At 38.4% G+C, this 23,091-nt stretch overlaps 1 protein-coding gene across 1 annotated transcript; it reads left to right on the forward strand.

The window, feature by feature from the left end:
• Window positions 1-1,624: 1,624 nt before the first annotated feature.
• On the forward strand, window positions 1,625-22,635 carry PITPNA (phosphatidylinositol transfer protein alpha). Its single transcript, XM_053457125.1, has 11 exons — window positions 1,625-1,766; window positions 4,453-4,483; window positions 14,173-14,318; window positions 14,944-15,035; window positions 15,664-15,671; window positions 18,693-18,767; window positions 19,524-19,607; window positions 20,112-20,189; window positions 20,395-20,505; window positions 21,161-21,283; window positions 22,574-22,635. The coding sequence occupies exons 1-11, from the start codon at window positions 1,747-1,749 to the stop codon at window positions 22,619-22,621; spliced, it is 816 nt and encodes a 271-aa protein (XP_053313100.1). The 5' UTR covers window positions 1,625-1,746; the 3' UTR covers window positions 22,622-22,635.
• The last annotated feature ends 456 nt before the right edge of the window (window positions 22,636-23,091 follow it).

Raw genomic sequence — 23,091 nt, forward strand, 5'->3', positions numbered from 1 at the left:
TTTGTGTTGAGCAACATCTCCTGATTACATACCCCACATCCATATTTTCTATGTTCCAGAGGGCCACATCTATACTTTACATATTACCCTATATTAAAGATTTCTATTGACTTAAGGGGTTTGGAGGTAGCGATTTTTGAAAAATATCTTTACTTATATTGAAAGTTGTAAGGGGCACTTCTTTCAGAAAATAAATATTATTTTCATTTTTTTCCACTGCCCCTGTGCAGTATGGCTCAAGATCCCCATTTCTCACACCTTATTTTTATGCCAGTAATATCATGGTGACATCACTGAGCTCCCAATATTTTTTCTTTCATTTTTTCCCTTAATATTTCACATTGTTTTTGGAAGGGGGAGAAAATATTTTTCTTCCTCTCCTCCTCCTGCATTGGAGATTACAACTGCAATCAGCCAGCAGGAGGAGCAATGGGAGAGCCAGAATGGTCCAGAAAGACCCTATTGAGGCTCTCTTGTCCTTGAGTGAACTTCTGCTGGTTGTCCGCTTACCGGAAGGCAATGCCCAATCCTTGAATGACAATTTACTGGCGTACATCGATAGTCAGGACATACCTGTATCGATGTCAGGACATACCTGTATCGATGTCAGGACATCTGTATGTCCTAATGTCCTTCTTGCTACAGGTTTTCAGGACAGACAGGTACATCCTAATGGGACTGAAAGGTTTAATAATGAATACATTACTAATACGTATATAGCGTCAGCAGATTCTGTAGTGCAGTTACAATAGGGGGCAATGAAAAAATGTAACAATGACATTAAAATTGACAATCGCACATTAAGACATATTGGTACAGAAGAAGAGAGCCCTGCTCTTGCGAGCATATAATCTACTAGGTGAAAAAGATTAAACTACTCCCCTTCCAAATCTTCATTTAGTAAATAAACCCCACTTTCATGCAAACTGTTATTAAAGTCACTGTTCTATTTATAATAAAAAAAACAGCCAACTAGCTCAGTAAGATACTTGCTCTACCCTTCATTCGGTGAAAAGCAAACATTTCCTGTATCAAATTTAATACAACACACATTTAGCCAAGAACCCAATGAAAGGAGCACAGAGCGGACTAAGTCAAGGTATAGATCTTGACCAAAATCCTCCTTGTCCTATGCTCCTCCCACTGTCCGTCCCAGGCTTGCAATGGGCCCATAAAGACCTAATCTCCAGGAAAATTGGCTAATCTTCAGGAAAGGGGCCACTGGGCCCCAAATACCCAGAAAGGGGCCACGTGGCACCCAAACACCCAGTCTCATGTAGAGTACCACCAGGCTCTTATAGGGGGCCACAGGGGCCCAGTACTCGCTAGAGGATTGAAAGGTCCAATGAGGAGGCCCGTCGCAGATCAGTAAGGCTGCGCTCCATTGCTTCCCGTGGGAGCAGCAGTGCGTTTGCAACCTGTACCACACTCGGTTTCTCTACAGGCTGCTATTGAGTTCCTGTTAGTCAATAAAGCTGGTTTAATTTTTTTTTCTTGTAAGCGGCTGCCCTCATTCCCTGCCCAGCAATCACACCTATGTGTAATCCAGATGTGACACACAATGGGCGGCGCTTCTGCGAGCTCTGCTCTACCTCACTGCGTATGGTTTGTGACGGATCCAGGTGACGTAGCTGTTGCCGCAGTAACGCTCCGCCCCCAGCGCGGTGCGGAGTAGGAAGTGACCGGTAACCTTCATTCGGGGCCGGGACTAGCGGAGAAGAGGATCGGGCGACGCAGAGAGCGGCCATGGTGCTGATTAAAGAGTTGTAAGCGCTGGGCCAGGGGAAGGGGGGCGGTGGAGGGGTGATGCTGGGAATGGCTGGCGGAGGGAGCTGCGGGGATGAATGAGCGGAGTGCAGGTGATGGGTGCTGTGATGCAGGGCTAGTGATGTGGGTCCTTGGGGTGTTGGCACCACTAGGGATGCAGGTGGATCATGTGCTGTTACCCAGCTGGCATGCAGATGATTTATGGCGGTTTGGTGTCCAGTGATGGAATGGGGCAGGGTAATTACATAGGGCAAACTTAGTTATTGGCAATGAAGGAGAGTGCCCAGCAAGCCATGGGTGATTTCATGTTTCAGAAGCCCTGGGTGAGTGCTGTTTAGGGAATTACACAGCAGAATGGCCTGCTACCTGATTACTCATTTTAGGGCAATATGATGAGTGTAATTTGATGGAGGACCCCGGAACATGTAGCGCTGCACCTGCTCGATGTTAAGGGGGCAGAAAGTGATATTGTGACATTGAAGTAACCCACAGCAGGACCGTACCGTCATCACAACGTGATGGAAAATCATCTTCTGTGTATCCCTTATAAAAAGAGCACCGACGGATACAATTCTCTGTTTATTCCTTCTCTAATGTATATTATAATCTATTGATATATATATATATGTGTGTGTATATATATATATACACATATACCATTACACTGGCACTAGAGTATAGTAATGCATTGTGTTAACCATACAACATAACTAATGCCGTGCATGCATCTATTTGCACTATTACCAAAATATTTCCATTCGCTTGATATGCACCGGCTTCTATTGAGCACTCATTTGGAATTTATGTAAATGGTGCACCGGTAACTCATGAGACTGCATTAAGGATAGTCTGCTGCTTTGACAGGCGCTGTTGATAGGATTGATGGATTGGAGGTGTTAAAAATATTTTGTGTATCTGATTAGATGGTGCTGAATAGTGGAGGAGAAGTCCTGATGGATTGTACATTTGCACATGGTGTAGGGAGTGAATGCGTAGGGGACCCATAGCAAAGGGGACATTGGCACACCATCCTCTAGAATTGGCTTAAACCCTCTAGTAACAGACGATAACATGAAGCTTATCATTTGTTCTGTACAATGGCAGGCATTATTTGATTAAGAGCAGTGCAACTTGGCATGGACTTTAATATTGGACTCCAACTTGGCACACGTCACCGAGCTGTACGCGCTGCTCTCTGAGATATTTAAAAACATCCCTTTAGTTGTAAGCGGCCTGGAGCTCATCATAACACAGAGCATCCTTTAGACCCGAAAAACAAAAAGATTAAAATAGAAATGTCATTTATGGCTTGGGTATCAGACATGTCCACGGTGCCAATCATCAGGTGTTTGGGGGTCTGTAGCAATATTTTTGGGCTATTCCGTTGTATGAATTGAAAGCGTGTTGCGTGTGACATGGGCACAGAGATTTCTGGAGCTTTATGCAGGCTGCCCTCAAATGATCTGAAAGTCTCGTCATCTGGCACGTACTCAACTGTTGTTTTGGGCTAAGTAGGAGTTAGAAGGATTTTGGTTTTTATTCTTTCACTTACTGAAAACTGTAACGCCATCACCGATGGCAGATTGCAGAAAGAACATATACAGCAGAGTAAACCTTCACCGTTTTAATGTATATACAGTTTGTGCTCCGTATGAGATGGCAAACATTGTATGTACCCTGTTTGGCATAGACTAGAACCTACACTCAGAGAAATGATACTGTGTCACATGCAACGCCCAACTCGATGCAGAGGTGTTTCGTTCAGTGCGGCATCCACATAATAGAGTTAGAGTACACAATCTATAGGACCTCTGCACCAGTACATATATTTTAACCTAACACAGTAACATTTCTCAGTATTGTGTTAAAGACCATACTTCTGTAACAAGTCGGTTCTTCCCCATTGATGTATTCACGTAAAGATCGAAATCTACTGTCCTGCGGTCCCAATAATAATTATTATATGTTTTATACCACTGAAGGAGTTAACATGGGTAGCTGAGTATTCTAGTAATGTGGAATTGTGTACTCACCATGGAGTTATACATAGTCGCGCTGGTTTTGCATTAACAACATAGAAATAATTCACAGCTCGCCGTCGGGGATTGTTGCTCCAGCTTTTGGCAAATATTTACACAAATAGTTACTTGCCAAATATCAGATGGGTCCTGGTGGTGATCAGATACGTTATCAGTTTTCAGACCGTACAGGCGCATTTTATTGTCCCTATACAGTTTGTATTGGCAAGACAGATGGCTTCTAGAATATTGGCTACCAAATAGTGACACCGTGGCTGTCACTTGGTTCCCCAGTCCATACCATGTGTAGGAAATTCATATGGGAATACATAATGATTACATTACGCTTGGTTCCTAAGTGCATCAAACAATTCTGGCTCGTTTCTGGGACGCGGTCACGTTGCACAGGGCATTCCTGCCGTTTCATAGCGTTACCTTACCAGGGGCTCTAGATTTCACGTTAAGAATTGATTTACAGAAAGGGACACGAGTCAAGGTTACCTTCCATTTCCTCTGAATTATTATTGATCACGGTGAAATGTGTACCGAGCAGCCTAAGGTTTTATTGTACTCTGTTGCAAAGATGTGTGAAAAAATGAACTGCTTATGATTGCTTTCTTTACTAATGTCCTTTCCTCTCTTTTTTTGTTGTTTTCCTTTCTTTTAGCCGAGTTATCCTGCCAATATCTGTAGAAGAGGTAAGAACAAGAGTTTTTTTTTTGTTTTTTTTTTTACACAAGTGTGAGTTGCGACCGACTTGGTAAAATCATTTCTTATGTAGCAAATATTAATAGCTTAGGGTGGATCCTACAGAGCTTGAAAAACGTATGTACTTTGTGACTCAGTCCTTACCTGTATTACTAAAATCACACCATATGTTGCAATGACTTCGTCTTGGTGTTCCCTCAAGCAGATTGGTGCGTCACCTAATTGGTGATGTTGATGCGTCTCTGTTTAAAATGCTTCTATATTTCATATATTGAGATATCACTCATACATATATACAGAGCCGGAAATGGGTGTCATCATTTAGAGAATATTGTAGTTATGGCACCAACGCAAAGGTTAGAATAAAGGCAACATTATCGGATCGTATTGCCATTAAGATCCATGGGTGATGGCTGTTGCAGCTCACCTTGCATCCGGGAGAGAATGTTCCTTGACCCAGGCACTTTAGAGTGGTAGGCTGATCACTCATAGCCACATATTATACCCCCTGTATAATATGTGGCTACGAGTGATGTTTCAGTGGATGTCATTTGGCTGAGAGCGGTTGTGGTTCAGCATTATTGAAATTGCTCAATATGGTTTAGAGTAATCGGAGGTTGTATCAGTGTGGCAAACAGTGGCCAGGATAAGTGTGTGCGTCAGTGTGGCTGAAAGTATTCTGTGTGATTTATTTTACTTCTGTTTGGCTCTGGATATGTGTTTTTGAGTTTGCATTGGGGGGCTGAGCGTGTGTCAACTTCATGAAATTGTGTTCCCTTTGGGGGGGAAATCCTCGTCCTTTTATAAAAGCAGCGGGGTATTTCCCCCCTGTAAATGTATAGCCTGTGAGCTCAGCTTTTATAAGATCTGGTTAATTTAACTTTAAACTGTGTGGGGCAATTGTTTAACCATAGTTTAAATGATTGATCAGCTACTGGTTGTCATAGATACGTGTTAAACCAGTCAATTGTGCAAACAGCTCCTCTGTAATTAAAACCCTTTGGCTACCAAAGGGGCGTTGGAAATGTCTGTAACAGTATTAGACTTAACAAAGGATATACGATTCTGTTGAATTGTTGAAATTCTGGTTCCTGCAAACATCCTCTAGTGCTTCCTATCTTGACGTGTTCGTGCCGTTGCTTAAAGCAGCAGGACGATGACATAGGCAGCCTTTGCAAGACCTTTTATTGTCTGACCCGCCATAAAGGAGAACTGCTGTGAAACTTCCTATTAGCTACTCCGTGTTGATCCAATGACTAATCGATCTTTGAGTCCAAAAGTACAACTTGCCTATACAACGCCTCCAAAGTCTAATTCCTTTACCCAGCCTTGGCTGAACATGCTAATTAACGCCGTCGTTTGTGTATCAGTCACCCAGATGAAAGACGGAGACCAATTTATTTCTGATTGTATAATGTAAACATCGTATTGGAACTCCCTATCCAAAGTTTAGTTTTCTTGTTGACTCTACTGGCTTATTTATAGAATACAGGTAACAAGTTTACATTTTCTCTATTAACATAAACAAAGTGACAATACGACCGTGTCTTTTTACAGCTTGACCATGTAGCAGTTTAACGTCTTAAATAGTCTCTTCTTCTTGACACACACATAAGTCATGGATATGACACACCATTGTTACGAAATCCTTCGGGCAGAATCATGTAATATTCTAGAGAAACCTGCTCTACATTTTAAGGGTGTTGAATGTTTTATATGTTTTTTGCTTTTACAAACATAGTCCCCAAGATTTGCGGTTATATGATGTGTTACGTATGTCATCAGGTCCTGAGTACACTAATCGTTAACTCAGCCGATCTGGCCGGCAAGTAGAAGTCAAAAAGTGATTCATTGCTTTGTAGTCATTTTATTGATATGGTATGTAATACTGTTTATTCATACATATATCATCATTGGCCATTTTATATATATGTCCCTGAAAGCGACCATATGTGCAACTGCTACTTCATATTAAGCTGGTCCTCTATTATTTTTTTTCTGGAATCTGGCTTATTCTAGGAACTTTAGAAGAAATTAGGTCTAGTTATTAGTTATGTTGGTTTTTCTGCCACGTGCCACCTAACTGAACTAAATGATCGCTAACTGGTAATCATATATTTTCACATCAACTAGATTGACTTACAAACAAAATAACTATATGTATTCTGCTAAGGTATGGCTGTAGGGGTTGCTCTTTGAAACCGTGATAGTTTGGTGGATATTATATATAGTGATATCACAAAGTGCTTTACCCTTTCAAGTGACTTGAATACCACCACTCATTGTATTTTCTGTGCCTTGTTATAAGTTTATTCTTTCAAATAAAATACACATTCAGCTTTATACATTTTTTATGGTGTGTGGTCATCCAAGAAAATAATCATTACCAAAGTGTACTTTGTTCATTTGGAACAATTTCTACTATTCATTTTAAAAAGATAAGAATTAACTATTGCTTAATCTACTAGAACGTAAGCTCCTTCCAGAAATTGAAGAAACATTTGGTGTTCCAGCTGCTGGAAACTGACTATTGCTCTATGCAGCCAACCAATAGGACCTGAGGGCTGAATATTTTCCGCATAGTATACATTTATAAATTTATTGTATATGAATATGCTGAATTATACTTTGGATCCCATGGTAAATATGTATCTGTGGCGTCTTAGATTTTTTTTTTCCTCCTGGTATCAAATCAGCCTCCACACCCGGAAATAAGTAGAGATTGATGAGCCTCTATAAAACATAACCATCATGACCACCATCACATATACATCCTTGTTGATCTTGAACAGATGTAGCCACACAATGCAAATATTTTATAATTTGATATATTCAGTAAGGGCATACAGTATGAAAAAACATTTATCTCTGGTGCATATGAATAGAAATCCACTTTGTGAACCACCCACTGCCATTGAAAGTACGGTCATCAGTGGACATTGTGACAAAGATTCCTACAAATTGACGATACATCTCCAAAGAAAAAAACTCTTAACCGAATGGAAAAGTTAAATAAAAAATAGTTATTTAAGTTAAATTATTCAGACACTGTCTAGACTATATGACTAGAGACTTTTTTCTTTGTTGATGAACATGTTAACCCGTTATTAATAACCACTACAGGATGTATTTAAGAGACTCTACAATGTTACTGTGTGAAGACAGTGTGTGTTCAGGGTGATTAAATGCCATGTAGACATTAGCTCGGCCTCTTTTCTGACATCAGTCAGAAGCAGTCATGCATAAGGAGTTGTTGCACCAAAGCTGGTAGGTAAATGCAGTCATTGGGTTTGTTCAATTAACACTTAGTCAGGTAGGAAGAACCAAGAGGTGAAAAAATTGATACCCTGCTTAGAACATGAGAAGCTAGAACCTATAGCTTTACACGTGCAAAATAGGATAGAGTTTATGTGAGTACAACAATGTTATGGCTTTCAGTAGGAAAGAAATGAAAGCGACCAGTACCCACAAAATACATATAACTGTTGCCTTCATTTATTTAGCACAGAACACCAACATGTTGATCCTGTTACAGAGCATGTCTTCATGAAATCAAAAAGGGCCAAAAATAATTGCAGGGCTGCCTGGCTTTCCATAACAAGGTTTGTGTTAGCTACCATTCCTTGTCTGTATAGTATAAATGAGCCCTGGACTAGCCTAGTAGTTTGTCTTTCATGCCTGCAAGCTATTTACTTTATTTTTGCTGCAAAAGTTTCAGTAATATGCCTTTCAGGACATTACTCTTGGTCCACCAGGGGAAGGGAGATAAGGGAGAGTGTGTTAGCATTAGTGTATATGTCTAATTGTGTGTGCAAGAGTGTATGTGTAAATAGATGTGCCAGTGTGTATGTCACCGGCCGGAAAGGCAAGGGGTCGATGGTGGCACTTGGCTTTACCACCCTCCGGGCCAGAAGGGGCAAGGCCTCCGCTGTTCATCTGCTTATCTGTACAATGGAGATCATTCCTGTATCCATTTGAAAGACAGCAATTCTATGAATAATTTTACCTTGTGCACTATATAAGCACTCGCGGTGTCTAATAACTAATCATTTACACAGGGACCATAAATATTTACAGGGGCTTACTTTTCATCCCATGCACACTTTGTTAGAATACGCTGGTGGGGAAAGAGGTCATAACAAGACAATACAACACCAATATTCTTTGAGATTGGTGCCAATTTACAGAATTGGCTTTTAGTTAAATTAAATGGTTTCCTTAATGTATTAGATGGGTTTTTAATCAAACTGACTTCCCATTTATTATTTTCTTGCTGGACATTCTGAAGTCCAAAGTGCTGTGCAAGTTTTAAAAAAATGTTGATTAATTATACTAATTAAAAATGTTCCTTCATCGTGGTGGAAGTTACCATAATCTTTCCGCTTCTGTTTCTACTTAGAACACATAGTACTTTTAGTAATAATAAAAGCACTATAGAAATTGATATAACACTGTCTTAAGTAGTCGAAAGGAAGTCCTTATTATGGACAACTGTGTATATATATATATATTATACTTTCATTATATTCATGGTAGTTGTATTTACCTGGAAGACTTTGTAACCACATTGTTTTACAGTTCTAGAATAGAGCTAAAGCGCACCACGCTTTAGATATTAGATATCTTTATGTTATGGTATCTGCTTGAAGGTATATAAATCCTGTTGACCAGTGAATCTGCATGTTCCAACATCAGTGAGAACACAAACAAGCCTAATCATTTTAATAATAAATATCAGCATACTTGTCATGATACTCATTGTAGCAGTGACAACAAGCCAGTTCTCTGTTTCTTATAAATCATTATTCATAGATTTATAATAGGTATAATAAGAAAATCGGGAAGCTGTGGGCAGGTACATATTTAATTATAGGAGATTATATTAACTGCATTTAATCCCTATAATAACAAAGACTTGGGTAACTCAGTAAGCAGTATGTCATCGCATTGGTTTGAAATGGCTCAGGAATAACTTTTCAAAGTAAAACACCCTCTTACTTTCAAAGTAAAATACACCCCGGAGGCTATTTTACTGGCATTTTGTCCTTACATCCTTGAGCCTATTTTACTGGCATTATACCACGATTAGCCCTTTAGGATAAAAAAAAACGGTGCATTGTTGCAAACGTCAGGTAATCTAAAAAGATAGTAAACATGTGGCTGGCGGCGCTGTTGTTTACACTAGCATTGACACCACCCGGATTTGGCATCCTCAGATACTAATTTTACTTTCATTTTGAAACAAAGGCAGTTTCCAGTATGTTTTGTTTTTTTGCAATTAGTATAGTTGGGATATATTTATCCCAACCCGTAGCTAGTCCGGGATAATTCTTCATACTCTCACTAAGGGTTACTTGATACCCTATAACACAAATGTTGTTTACAAAGAGATTTTTGATATGTAAGAATTACACTATGTCTGTGGTTCTACATGCTTTATTATCTAGTATAGTAAACGTATAGAATATATTAACTGGAAGAATCCACAGAATTTCATTGTTATGGTGGTTGCACTATTCTCACTCACTAGAATAACAACAGTTTTTTCAATTTGAGTAATAATTTATTTTTCAGTTGCTCATTCACATTAAAACAATATATTGCTGCATTTTCAAATAGTTACCATGCTATATTTTGTTTACAGGATTACGTTTATGGAACTTGTATCACTTGTAACCTTTTTTTAGAATAACATACTGTTTTGCTGTATTTTCTAGTTGAAAACATTTCAGGCCTCTTAATCCTGTCTACCTTCACTTCTCAGCCTGCCCATTACTGACATCACAGAAGGGGGTTACCTTTAACGTTTTCGATGGGACATCACTCCCATAACACCTATCGCACATCACTCCAACCACATGCATCACTCCCATCACACCTCACTCGATACCGTGCCCATCACTGGCCAATGTGGGCATTACTGTACATTAGGATGTGTAAAGCTTTGTCTCACATGCATGAGCCTGAAATGGCAGATGGCTGTGCTATAGGTGATCACACTGCTGTGATATATAGAGGAGGCCTTTGGAGGCGTGACAGGACTCTGTTTCTAGGCAACTGTTGTCTTTCAACAAACTTTTAAACAGAGTTGTTAAGAGCCAGGGGCAACATAAAAGAGAAAAAACTAAAGTGGTGTTCTATATGTTTGGATATGATACTGTGGTCTAAACATGCCAAGCGTGACTGCCTTGTATCAAATATAATGTCTGTGTTAATCGCCCAAAATGGACCCTTTGCTTAGCTAAAGTCTAAGGGTCTTCATTAGCATTGCCATAAAGAATAGCTCAGTGTGGTGTTTGGTTTCGAAATGCAGCCAAAATATGTGGAGCCCACCTCATCTACACACAGTTTGTTGGAGCCAAACCCAGTTTTCCTCAGTGCTGTACTGTAGTAGTTTGTACAACCCTGAATTCAAAACCCTAAGAAAATATTATAGATGAAACTTGCCATCCAGGAACACTTGTACCTAGAATTTTTGTTTGCTTCATTGGTCACTGTTTACATTTCATAGAAGCATTGTGTTGAAATCGGCTGCAAGACACTTTTGCGTTTGGCATGCTAGGCTGCTAAACAAGCTAATGTGCTACCAATCTAAAACAGGTGCGACCTTGGCATCCTCCTGATATACGTTAATATTTCTTAAGTTTATCGTTGAATATTTAAAGAGCTTTACAGAAAAAAATCCGAACATTATATAAAATGTTGTTATAGAAAAATATATTGTAAAAAAACAAGTGTGTTGGTGATATTGGGATATATAATAATCACAATGACAATAAATTAATTCAATAATTATATATCTCCTATACAATGGAGGAATATGTGTATAATAAACCATATAAATATAGTGGTCAAATATTATATTAAATAGATATGATGCTCTACTTTGGAATTACTTTATAATGGGGTGGGGAAGTTCTGGGTTGTAACTTGTAAAAAAAGGAAGTCACTGTTTCTTCCTAGAAATTGTAATTAGTTGAAATATGATTGATTGGTTGCAAATTCTCAAATGGATGTAATCTCTAGTCACATAAATGCGACCTTTTACTGTTTATTGCTCAACTTGGAATTAACACCAAATGCTGTAAACATCCACTGTCGATAATTCATACAAAGATTTTTTTTCAAGAAAAAATACATGGATTCTCTTTTAAGCTCATTCAGATCCCCTGCTTTTCAGAGCTCTGAGTGTCTTATTTCTGTCATCTTGCATGCGTAGGAAAACTGACATTTCAAAATATTGCAGTGTTTGACAGAAAGCTTTGTTCCATTGCATTACAATTGTGTGGAATGTGTTGCTCTTGTTTTAACATCAACCACTGTTTTTATTACTATATTTTTTTCCAACATACACGGCAACCAAGCAACACACATCTGCTAGGCACACGGTTTACTGTAGCATATAGTACCATACCGAACATTCTACACATGCTTACACCATGGATAAAAAGCATCCAAGTTTACCGCGCAAGAGTATCCTGTGTGAATTGAGCAGTCAGGTTTATTCCCTTATTCCGAAACAAGTGCGAAAGCTATACAGCGGGTGACATGGTGGCAAGGGAATTCTCGCGCTGATACTTCTCAGCTACAGTACTCTGCCATTACAGACAAGCAGAGGAAACACCAACTGCAAACAAATTTAGTGAAATCTAGTAAAAACTACGACTTTGAAGAGACAGGCAAGGATAGATTTGTTAATCCAGAAACTGTGAATTGTGACTGATGATGCACAGCCAGAACTTGGGCTGGACTAGAGCCCTATTTTATCTAATGCCTATATCATGTGGCAACCTATTCCTTACATAATGATGGGTAAATATTTTAATTTCTGTATAAACGTGTCATATCCAATGCAGAGATCAGTTACTTGGAGTTTTAGATTTTAAAGTGAGTTTATTTTACTGGAGCAGCCACTCTGATATGATTTGTCCGGTTATCTTTCCCCATTGTTTTATGCTACCTCTGTAATAGAAAGAAGGTTGTGTGCCATAGCAGCTTCTATAGGGAGAATAAAGAGACGACAGGGAACCTAAACGGAAGTGAATTAATAATCTGCGAGAAAGAGCCCAAGAAGGTGCAAGGCTGAGATTGGCAGGGGCTAAATTTAGTCTCTCACTAATAACTGCAGTAAACCTAAAACAATTGCACTGCTTGAAAGCTTACGACACAAAAGATACTGTTTCAATGGGAAATATTGAATGGGCATAAATCTAAAGTGCAATCCTCTTTAACCAGATTCTTAGTACATGGACTTAAATACGCTTCAAATGATTTCCTTTGTTTCTTTTTAATAACTAACTGTAAGCTAGCTGTATGTATTTCCCAAATGTAGGTAACTACGTATTATACTGATATACATGATACGCAGGAAAAGTTCCCATGGAACAGAAATAAAAACAACTAAATATAATAAAAATATAATGGCACTGTATAAAACGATAATACTTTTACTGTCTTACAATAAGGGCTGTCAAATTTGAGCATATTTTACCTGGTTGCTTATTTCCACTGTTTACAGTAGTAAATTGCCTTTAACTAAGAGGTGATTCGGAATATGTGGCCATTTAAGACTGATATAATGTGTGTGTGTAATTATATATATATAACAGGTAGAACAAGTTACAATTTAAGGGCTGTTGCATATTAAGCTGTAAGTGACCTCTGCTTATTACTTGCAACCATAAAAGAAGCTTTTCTTTGTATTCACAATTACTCCTTCCCATGTTTGGATCTTGTGTGATCCTCTCACTTGTTTTTCATCCACCTCATTTTTTTTATTTTCTTTTTTATGGTCTTAATGAGATTAAAGGATCAGAAATAACAGGAAGGATTAAAGAGGCGATGGTAGCTTTGCTAGGGCCAGCTGATCCTCTTAAAACTTGTCCTGTGACCTGTACAGGAGAAAATAGGGATCACAAGTGAAACAAAAGTCTCTCTGTCTCTCCGTGAAAGCCACACACTAAAATGTATTATTGAGACCTTCTTGTGTATTTGGAAATGTTTATATTATTATTCCTGTGTGACTACTGTATTTTTACGTATGTCAGATCTGTTTACAAAAATCCAGTCTGTATACCACTAAGTACAACATCACGGCTGGTGGTTGTTGCTACTTTAAGACCTTTATTCATTGCTTTTTTACTGACTGTTTCCTGTTACTGTCAGCCAACATTATCCAGAACTCTGGAAACGCTTTAGAAGATACTTAGAACTTTTTTTTTTTTTTTTAACCCGCTACCACCCGTATTTTAATCATACATGGCACCAGGCACTTACGGCGTACAAGAATGACAGCCAAACCTGCTGAAAAACTAAAAGACCGGAGTGGTCTTGCTGTGCAAGGGAGAAAATAATTGACCTCCAGCAGTTCAGGTTTCTAGCTCATTCTCTCATCGATACAGGCGGTTTAATCATTCGCTCGGTCTTCCTGACAAATCCACTTGCGCTAATTGGAGATCACCTGGGTGTTTGTGGGGATATCCTGAAAACTTCAGCTGTTGGGGGCATTGAGGAATGGAAGCGAGAACCACTGTTCTAGATCAATATATTGATTCTGAAAACACAGCCAGCTAAATCACACTATTGCATATGAAATCATATCTTTAGGAAACCGTAAATTGTGTAAAATAGTGATGTTTACTTTTTTTAATATATATATATATTTTCTAACCTTTTCTAGTACCAAGTTGGTCAGTTATACTCTGTGGCAGAGGCAAGTAAGAATGAAACTGGAGGTGGAGAAGGTGTCGAAGTACTTGTGAATGAACCTTATGAGAAGGATGGTGAGAAGGGTCAATACACACACAAGATTTACCACTTGCAGAGGTAAGATGAGTAGATCATCCAGACAAAAACATGAGCTCAGTGTTTATTTCCAAGATAAGGACGGTGTTTTGTTTATCAGTATTGGCTATTTATCTGACATAATGGGCTCCATTCCAGATTACTGAATGTTATTGAAAAGTCACAATGTCAATGTGAAAAACTACATAGTTAAATTATGCTTTTCTTTTTAACATATTTAAAAAAAAAAAAATTTTTCTTTACAAAATTACTCAAATGAACACATTCTAGTTAAATCGGGGGACAAACTAACTATAGCCACCATGCTTAATGGTATAAATAAAAGTGCTTTTCACATCCACTATACACTCTGGAGCAAAACATGCTTAAGTTTTCATATTAAAGTACATTGCAAACCAACTAGCAAATGCAGCGGTGGGAAGAGGTATTCAGCTGAATCCCTTCATGTATATTATGGCTGGGCTGTCCCTTTAATGTATTATACATATCTCATGTATTGACGATCATCCATTCAAAATTCCCTGTGTCTGTTTGCTCCAGCCCACCCTACCATGTGCAGTTTTCAGTATAAACAGTCATAAATTTTAGTCTGTATTTTCTTGGTAGCTGTTTACAAAAACCTTTGCTATGTTTGTTCCTTTTACAGCAAAGTACCGACATTTGTAAGAATGCTGGCGCCCGAAGGAGCCCTGAATATGCACGAGAAAGCGTGGAATGCCTACCCCTATTGCCGGACCAGTGAGTATGCAGTAAACCGTCTGGCTGCAAGAACAGCATCATAGTCTTTTACATGGCTCTCTCCTCTGCTTTGTTACCTAATATGCAGGTACCTCTTTGGGATAAATAATTCATCCCATTTTGAAAGGCGTCATGTTACCTGTGTTTGAGAGAGGCTAAAAGGCTAAAACCAGGCAAAGCAGGCAACTGCATGTTCTAGTTTTCTCTCCCTTATGATATCTCCTTCCATGCTACTTCTCCTGAGCTGCTGTAGAAGTAAGGTATCATTGTTAGGATGATTCTGGTGGCACTCAGGTTGATATCGCTAGTTGATTGGAGAGGGCATCAGTGTTTGAGAGATTCATGTTTGAGTGGATCTGTTTTTTGTGTTTCATTTGTCAAGCTTTAAACAGCATTGAAATTAATTAAAGAAAACAAGACATTTGCAATAATATTTTAAGACTGTAAGCTCACTTGAACAGGACCCTCCTTACCTTTTGTCCCTGTTTTCCAAATTGTTATGTAATAACATGTTTACCCATTGCAGAATATGATGGTGAAAATCAAGACTAATAATAATGTCATGTTTAAGAAATTTATTTTTTACTAATGTTATTTTCTTTTCTTCCCTTCACGCGCCCCTGAACAGTAATTACAGTAAGTAAATATTTATTATCTAAAATGTTTAAACTGCATATACAACTTAAAGAGCCAGTCGTGCCATTTTTTAGGGATCAGTAAACCAGTTAGAGGACTATATTAAACTCAGGGCCGGCCTTAGGTGTTCAGGTGCCCTGTGCGGACTACTTCTCTTGCGCCCCCCCTCGATAAAAAAGAAAGGGAAAAACTACTAGTTTTAGTAAGAGATTTATGTGCAAGTGCAAACAAGTACAATAAAATATAACTGGAAACACTGGTAACAATAATGTACTTTAAATACATTAAACAAAGGAAAAAAACAGCTAACAGTGCAATCTTTGTAACAAAAACTTGTAAGGTATAGTCCCGTGCAGCCGCCTTGCCGTGGCCCTGGCCTTAGTAATGGGCCACGTGGTGCCCCTGCTGTCATGGCGCTCTGTGCGGCCGCACAGCTCGCACACCCCAAAGGCCGGCCCTGATTACACTTATGCATGGGTGCAGAGACATTGGGAGTACGTATCCAATGTGTTCTCCCCATTTCAGGCAGGTTAGCATCTCTAGCAGCTTACTGTGCCACAGTCACCTGCTTTATCCGGCTAACAAGTCTTAATATATGTCAATAAAAGGAACATTTCAAAAATTGAGGGGCTCATTTTGTTTATATATGTAGATATAATGATAATGGTAAACTCGGTTTTGATTTGCCATTTTCACTTGGGCTGAATTATACCCTTGGTTCTAAGAATTCTGCTTTGCAGTACGTTACACGCTCCTTTCATACTCCAAAGGTTTATGGAAACAGAGTTAAAAGCCAAACATAGAATCTGCTGGTGCTATGTAAATAAATGTAATTATGTAAGTTATGCACTGGAAGTCTTTGCCTATTGCTTTTATTGTCTTTTAACATTTTGTTGCCAATCTTATAGTTTTTTTGTTACCTTTTCTAAAATACTTACAGCATAGAGCATTAAAATAGGAAAACACAACCCACCAGCTATTTGAAGTACAAAAAGCACGCACTATTTTATTTCTCTAAAGCTAGACTTATACTCCAGAAAATACGGTAACCAACATACAATTCTTGTATATTTTGCCTATTTAGTGTTTAAATAGCTTTATTATTCATATCTGCAAACAGCCTGGAGATGTTCCCTGGTAGAAAACATCATCAGGTCTTTGGGGAAAGATATTGCAGATATTAATAGAAATAGCACATCTCCAATTACCTTGTGAATTTCTAGCTGCATTGTTATGAATATGTTGCGCATGGCCTTTGACTCTCAGCTAAAACATCTTAACATGAAATATTGTTAATAATACAGAATATTTGACTAATATAAATGTTATTTAAGGTCTGTGGGAGTTGCATATTAATAACAAGAACATAGTTCTATAGTAAAAAAAAAAACACACACAAAAAACCTTTTAAATCTATACAGTAAGAGCTACATAGCTGAATACCCTTTTTGCAAATAGTAAAAAAAGAGGGTTAATGGTACAATGATTTATAGAAAAAAAAACATTCAATTGCATTCTGTTTATTAAAATGAGATGTTAAAGGCCTTGCAATTAAAGCTTTATTTGGTGGTCTGGTGGGACAATTGTCAGCTATTTTCTCTAGGGAAAAAAGGAAAGTAACAGTCATTTTAAAGGTATCCTTTAATTTAGCCCCATATTCCTTGCTCCCCCTTCACCAGACTTTCTTACCTCAGTGTTAATGATAAAAAAGTACAGTTGCATGGTTTCTCCTCATTGGCTTGTTTGGCAGGCCGACTCACCACTATACCATACAGCTGCTAGGTACGAAAAGCATTGTGAGTGCTCACAAGTGAGCCTGTGATGTGAATGCAGCATCATATCGTATGCAAAGTACCTTGGCGGTTCTAGATGACCGCATACCTGGGAGCTCTCAGGGTTTGATCCCTAATCTTGGGGTCTCAAGGTGAAGGGGCAAAATCTCAGGGTCACACAGACTGGAGCTGACTCGTTGATACTCAACATTGATCTGACGATATCCAAAACTCCTAATTAGTGTTTCTACCAGTATGTCACAGTTGTTATCCCTGCTTGAATGCAGATGACCCAATTAAGTGTATCTTTAAATAATGACAAGTCAAGGTTTCCATGAGGACTGTTGTTAGAGCCGTTTGGGTTTCACTACATAGAATTTTGATGGTAAGTTATTAAAGGGATAAAATTTCAGGGTCAGCTCATTTAGAAAGTTCCCAGGTATGGGTGACAGGCAGCAGCTTGCAGGAAACCAGCAGTGTCTCTTTGTGAAACACTTCTCGTTTAGGTGAATGAAGAGAATCAGTAGGATAAAAATAAATAAAACAGGGCAATATGAGAGTCGGGCAAGTGGGTACAACATAAATACGGTTATTGTGTCCCTGGCCAAGGCAGTCCAGAAATGGCTTTGCCACCGGCTTCTGCACTTAATTTCTAGCGAGGCATAAGCAGTAATACTCAGAAAGTGTGTTTGTAGAACCTTTGTGTGGTTCTTCATGAGCAACAAAGCATGCATCCTAAAACAAAATGGCTCGGTGGGAAAACAGAGACATAGACCTGGAGATTTTCCCATATCGTTGAGGCCTACCTACTGATGAAGTTAACAACTTCTTTTTAATGTCCGTAGTCACCATACATTGTCTAGTGTAGTTATGACACAACCACAGAATTTTCTGATGAAAGTTTTTCATGTGGTGAGTTTTCAAATCTTCACTTCAAATATCTCAAATATATTTTTAGGTTAGCTTTACAAGGTAATTGTGTCAAACTATATGAAATAATCCTGCTATTGCAGAGGGTTGTCTAATGCTAGTTTTTTTGTCAAACAATGACCAATGTGTTCAGCTATAGCAGTTACATTATACTCAAATACATTATACAAAATAAAATAGTATATGCTTTTAGGTAATAAAAGAACAACATAGAATTTACTTTTTTAACAGAAAATGTTTACCAGAGGCAGGATTAAAACATTCCATTTGTAAGAAACATGCCTCTTTTAATGCATATGTCCTTATATTCTTATTTCAGAATGAATACATGAAAGACGATTTTTTGATTAAAATTGAAACATGGCATAAGCCTGATCTCGGGACACAGGACAATGTAAGTCAAACTTCTTGGTATAATCATGTACTTGATCAAATGAATTATCAGTGCGATAATGTTCCAGACAGTGGTGTATTTACTTTGCGGTCCTAGGCCGGACCCACAGCAGCTCCTCACTGTGGAACGACGAGAAATGATGATATTAGCTGTCTTTCTGTGTTTACTGCATTCTATGAAGGCCGTGCCACCATAGTGTAAATGTTCTGGTAAGGAAGGTCTGAGATCCCAAACCAGCCCTTTGAGCAGCAGCACATCAGGGGTTCTGATTGCCCAAAAGGACTATCTTCTCCCAGGTTTTGTGGCCATTCCCCTTGACCTGCTGCCCTAGTATGCCTAGGCCTGAATACGGAATAGACCTTCATGACACACCTACGTTTTACAATTATGAGAAACATTTATCTTTTCCTCACCAATTTGTCTATACCCCATAATAAAACTAATAGTTTTAACAAGCCTAGCATCCGAAACAATTTTGTCAACATTTAACAGTATGAGACGCTCTCAAATTTCCCTTCAATGCTCTATTGTACCACTTCCCCCTGAAGGCTTGTCTGTGCCACACCACCAGCTATTGTGTAGACTTGTTCTAGCCATTCTAATTCTGTGGGAATTGTCTCCTAAACTATTTCACGTTTATTATGTTGACTGGGTTTGTATTTCCTTGGGTTTTCATTTCAAGAGTTTGTGCTCTCTGGCTTAAATTGTTCCTGACTTTATGCATTTATTAGAGACCAAACATGATCTTGTCTTTAGGTACACAAGTTAGAGCCAGATGTGTGGAAGAATGTGGAAGTGGTTCATATTGACATTGCAGATCGAAGCCAAGTTCTAACGAAGGTTCGTTTTGAATTAGCCAAATTGGTTTATAAATGAACAATTCACTTCCGTTCACAGATTTTATGCTGTTGTACATTACATTTTTAAAACATTACTATATTAAAATAAAAGAATGTATACAATACGAATAAACCTAACATTACTTCTTTGAGAGGTTATATATCTCACATCTTGTAGGGCAGGATATTGTTGGTCTGCAACATGAGAGATGTATATATTGTTTGAGAAAAAATGGCTGATATAACAAAGAAATAGGGTCCAGATAACACATAACATTTCACGAAGCCTTAACGAGCACAAATATTAAACCTAATGGTGTACAAGACAATGACTCCTGACAGGCTGCCCCCTTTTACTTGTATTGGGCATGTACCATGAATGACCTGTAACAAACAGGAAGTATATTTTATATTTACCTATTTAAAATTAATTTTCATATTTTAAGTTATACGTTTTTTTTAATGAATGCCTTCTTTTGTGTAATGATTTTTTTTTAATGTTTAGGATTATAAACCAGATGAGGATCCAGCAAAATTTAAATCCATCAAGACTGGTCGTGGACCACTCACCCCTGACTGGAAGGTAATAAAGTATAGCAATAAAAATCTTTTCCATCAGAAACATAGAACATTTTACTGCAAATAAATAATTGGCATATTATTGCACAATTTTTTTTTTATTTAAGCAGGATTTTCAATCCTGATTTTTTTTTATTTATTTATTTTTTTTGCAGTGATTTGTGTTGAAAAACTTCATTGATCCTTTTTGTGTGCGATGCTTCTTCTAGAAAACGTTGGGGCAGCAGAAGGACTGTCCGCACATGTGTGCTTATAAACTGGTGACGATCAAGTTCAAGTGGTGGGGACTGCAGAACAAAGTGGAAAGCTTCATACAGAAGGTGAGCCATGGAAAATGTCTTTATCCAAGCATAAGAAATATGTATCCAGAGAATAAATATCTCTTGGAGGCTTTAAAGCAAATGCGTCTCTTTGGTTTTTAGGGACTCTAGGTAAACCAAGCCCTACCTTCTGAATCAATACATCTAAAGGGAAACTCGCACATTTTTGCTGGCTGCATTGTGACACTTTGGTGGTGTACTCTTATTACTATTTATTGTATTATATAGCACCATCATATTCCACAGTGTCGTATAGTGGGTAAACAGGACATAAGTAGTGTATAACATAACAATCTGACTTACGGATACAAGCGGTAAGGAGGGCCCTGCTCAAACAAACTTACAATCTAGAACTTCACCATTTCAATGTTAATGATAAAATTCTCTTTCCCCTGAGCTTTGGTGCTCATATGAACATTCTAACTTCCGCATGGTCAGAGCGTCACAACAGATAATAAGGTGCAATGACCTTTGCTCTGGATGAATTGAATGTTATGTCATATAGGCCTTTCAGGACTTCAGAGGTCTTTTGTTTTAATTACATCCAAGTGTATGCAGCCCTACACCTTGTTTTATGATTATGCTGGACAATTTGTAGCAAACTCAAAATATTGTACATTACACTTTTTTTTTTTTTTTTTTTTATTGTTTTTAGCAAGAGAGGCGGTTATTTACAAACTTCCATCGTCAGCTTTTTTGTTGGTTGGATCGTTGGGTGGAGCTGACAATGGAAGATATTCGCAGGATGGAAGATGAGACAAAGAAAGAGCTTGACGAGGTTGGTAACAACCTTTTGTTGGTCTATGCTGTAAAATGTATAGTTGGTTACACTGGACTCCCCCTCTAACCAGTCCAAAATGAAGGCAGCACAAGGTGTGTTCATATAAACCTCTGATTCATTGCTCCCTCTCACAGTGTGATGGGGGTTGATGAGTGAGTGCAGGGATATGATGCCATATCCTGGGGCTAAGCACTAAAGCCACAAGCCCTGTGAGGAAGCACTGAAACTGTAGGAACAGATCTCATCCTCCTACCGCGGGACAACCATGTTAAGCAGAGATGGAGTGTCTGCGAGAGATAACGAGAAAGGGGAGAGAGAGTGTGTGTATTGTGAAAGTGTTTGTATGTTAGAACAAGTGTGTCTAAGGGCAAGTGCATGGCTGCAAGGGCAAGTGTGTATCTATGTGCGTATGGGCAGGAATTTGTGAAGCCAGTGTGTATGTCTGTATCGAACATACTTTAACCCAGGGGAACTATTTAGTATTGCTTTAAATTTTAAAATATATATATATATACTGTCCTTCGCTGAGTCTAGCAACTGTGAAAATGTTCACCATGAACCATGTCCATGCCAATCCCTTGTTAAAATGAGTGCGTATGGGTGTCGGTATACAGGATTAGAATAGGTGTGTTGACAGTGTTCGAGTTAAACTGTATATATGTCAGTGTACAGTGTTAGACTGTGTGTCACTGTGTGGTGTTTGTGTGTGAGTGCATAATCAGTAAAGCAGTACACAGTTTACTAGTGGGGGGGAGCAATTCTTTTTCTGTGTCTGGGGCTCAGTATAGCTTCTTCTCTGCTTTATCCTGCTAGGCGTTAAAAAAATTTGATTGATTTAAAAAAGATTGGGGGGAGGCACAAGAGAACATTCTTTGCCTGGGGGTGCTACGTGGTCTGGGACATAGAGCATTAGGAAGGTAATAATGATTTCTAGATAAACCAAAATTAGTAATACGGTAAGAAGGAATGAGCTGACCTTGCATAATCCATTCACATCATTTTAACTCACTGGGGTTGGCCCTTTACGATGTTTAGTGAAGTTGGTGAGCTTGTGTTCCCACTGACCTCCAAACTCCTGCTTTGTTGTATAAACTCCTAAAAGCGGGCAAACATATTGCTCTATTGTCTGAAAACTAATGATTTGAGAAGAGAATTCATAAAAAGAATTATACATTTTCTGCTGCATGGGCCAATTAATGCAACCCTTTCCTTTTGAAATCCTTTACATTTCGGTTACTTTTACTGACATAAGATTAAGTCCTCTAATGTGTCTGTTTCTATCTGTAGATGAGAGTTAAAGACCCAGTAAAAGGAATGGTGGCTGCAGATGATTAACAGTAAAGGACTACATTCTGTAAGTAATGCTTTCTACAGGCTGGACTGATTTAATTCACAATTGTTTTTTTATATTTTTGCCGAACCTTCAGAAATTACCAAATACAGAAGTTGTGATAAAAACATTGCCCTTGCAATTCCTGTCTTTCTTATGTTTAATTGTATTATTGTTTTTTACATAGTATTTTACATATAGATGGGGACTAACAAACAGGCAACTAAGACTACTGCTGAAGGCACCATGAAATGTGTCAGATTCAGCAATGAACCCATCAGATATTGTTTATTTGCTTTAAATGCTTATGACTGCAGGGCCACAATACTACATGCAGTCCACGGACATCACTATTAGCAGGCTTACTTTGCCTTTCCCATAAAAGTCTTCTTAAAAGCTACTAGGCTTTTATATTTGATCAGCCACTAAATTTGAAATCCACACCCTTCACCAGACATCTTAACTAAGTGCTTTA

This window comes from Spea bombifrons, chromosome 2 (assembly GCF_027358695.1).
Source record: "Spea bombifrons isolate aSpeBom1 chromosome 2, aSpeBom1.2.pri, whole genome shotgun sequence".
NCBI lineage: Eukaryota > Metazoa > Chordata > Amphibia > Anura > Pelobatidae > Spea > Spea bombifrons.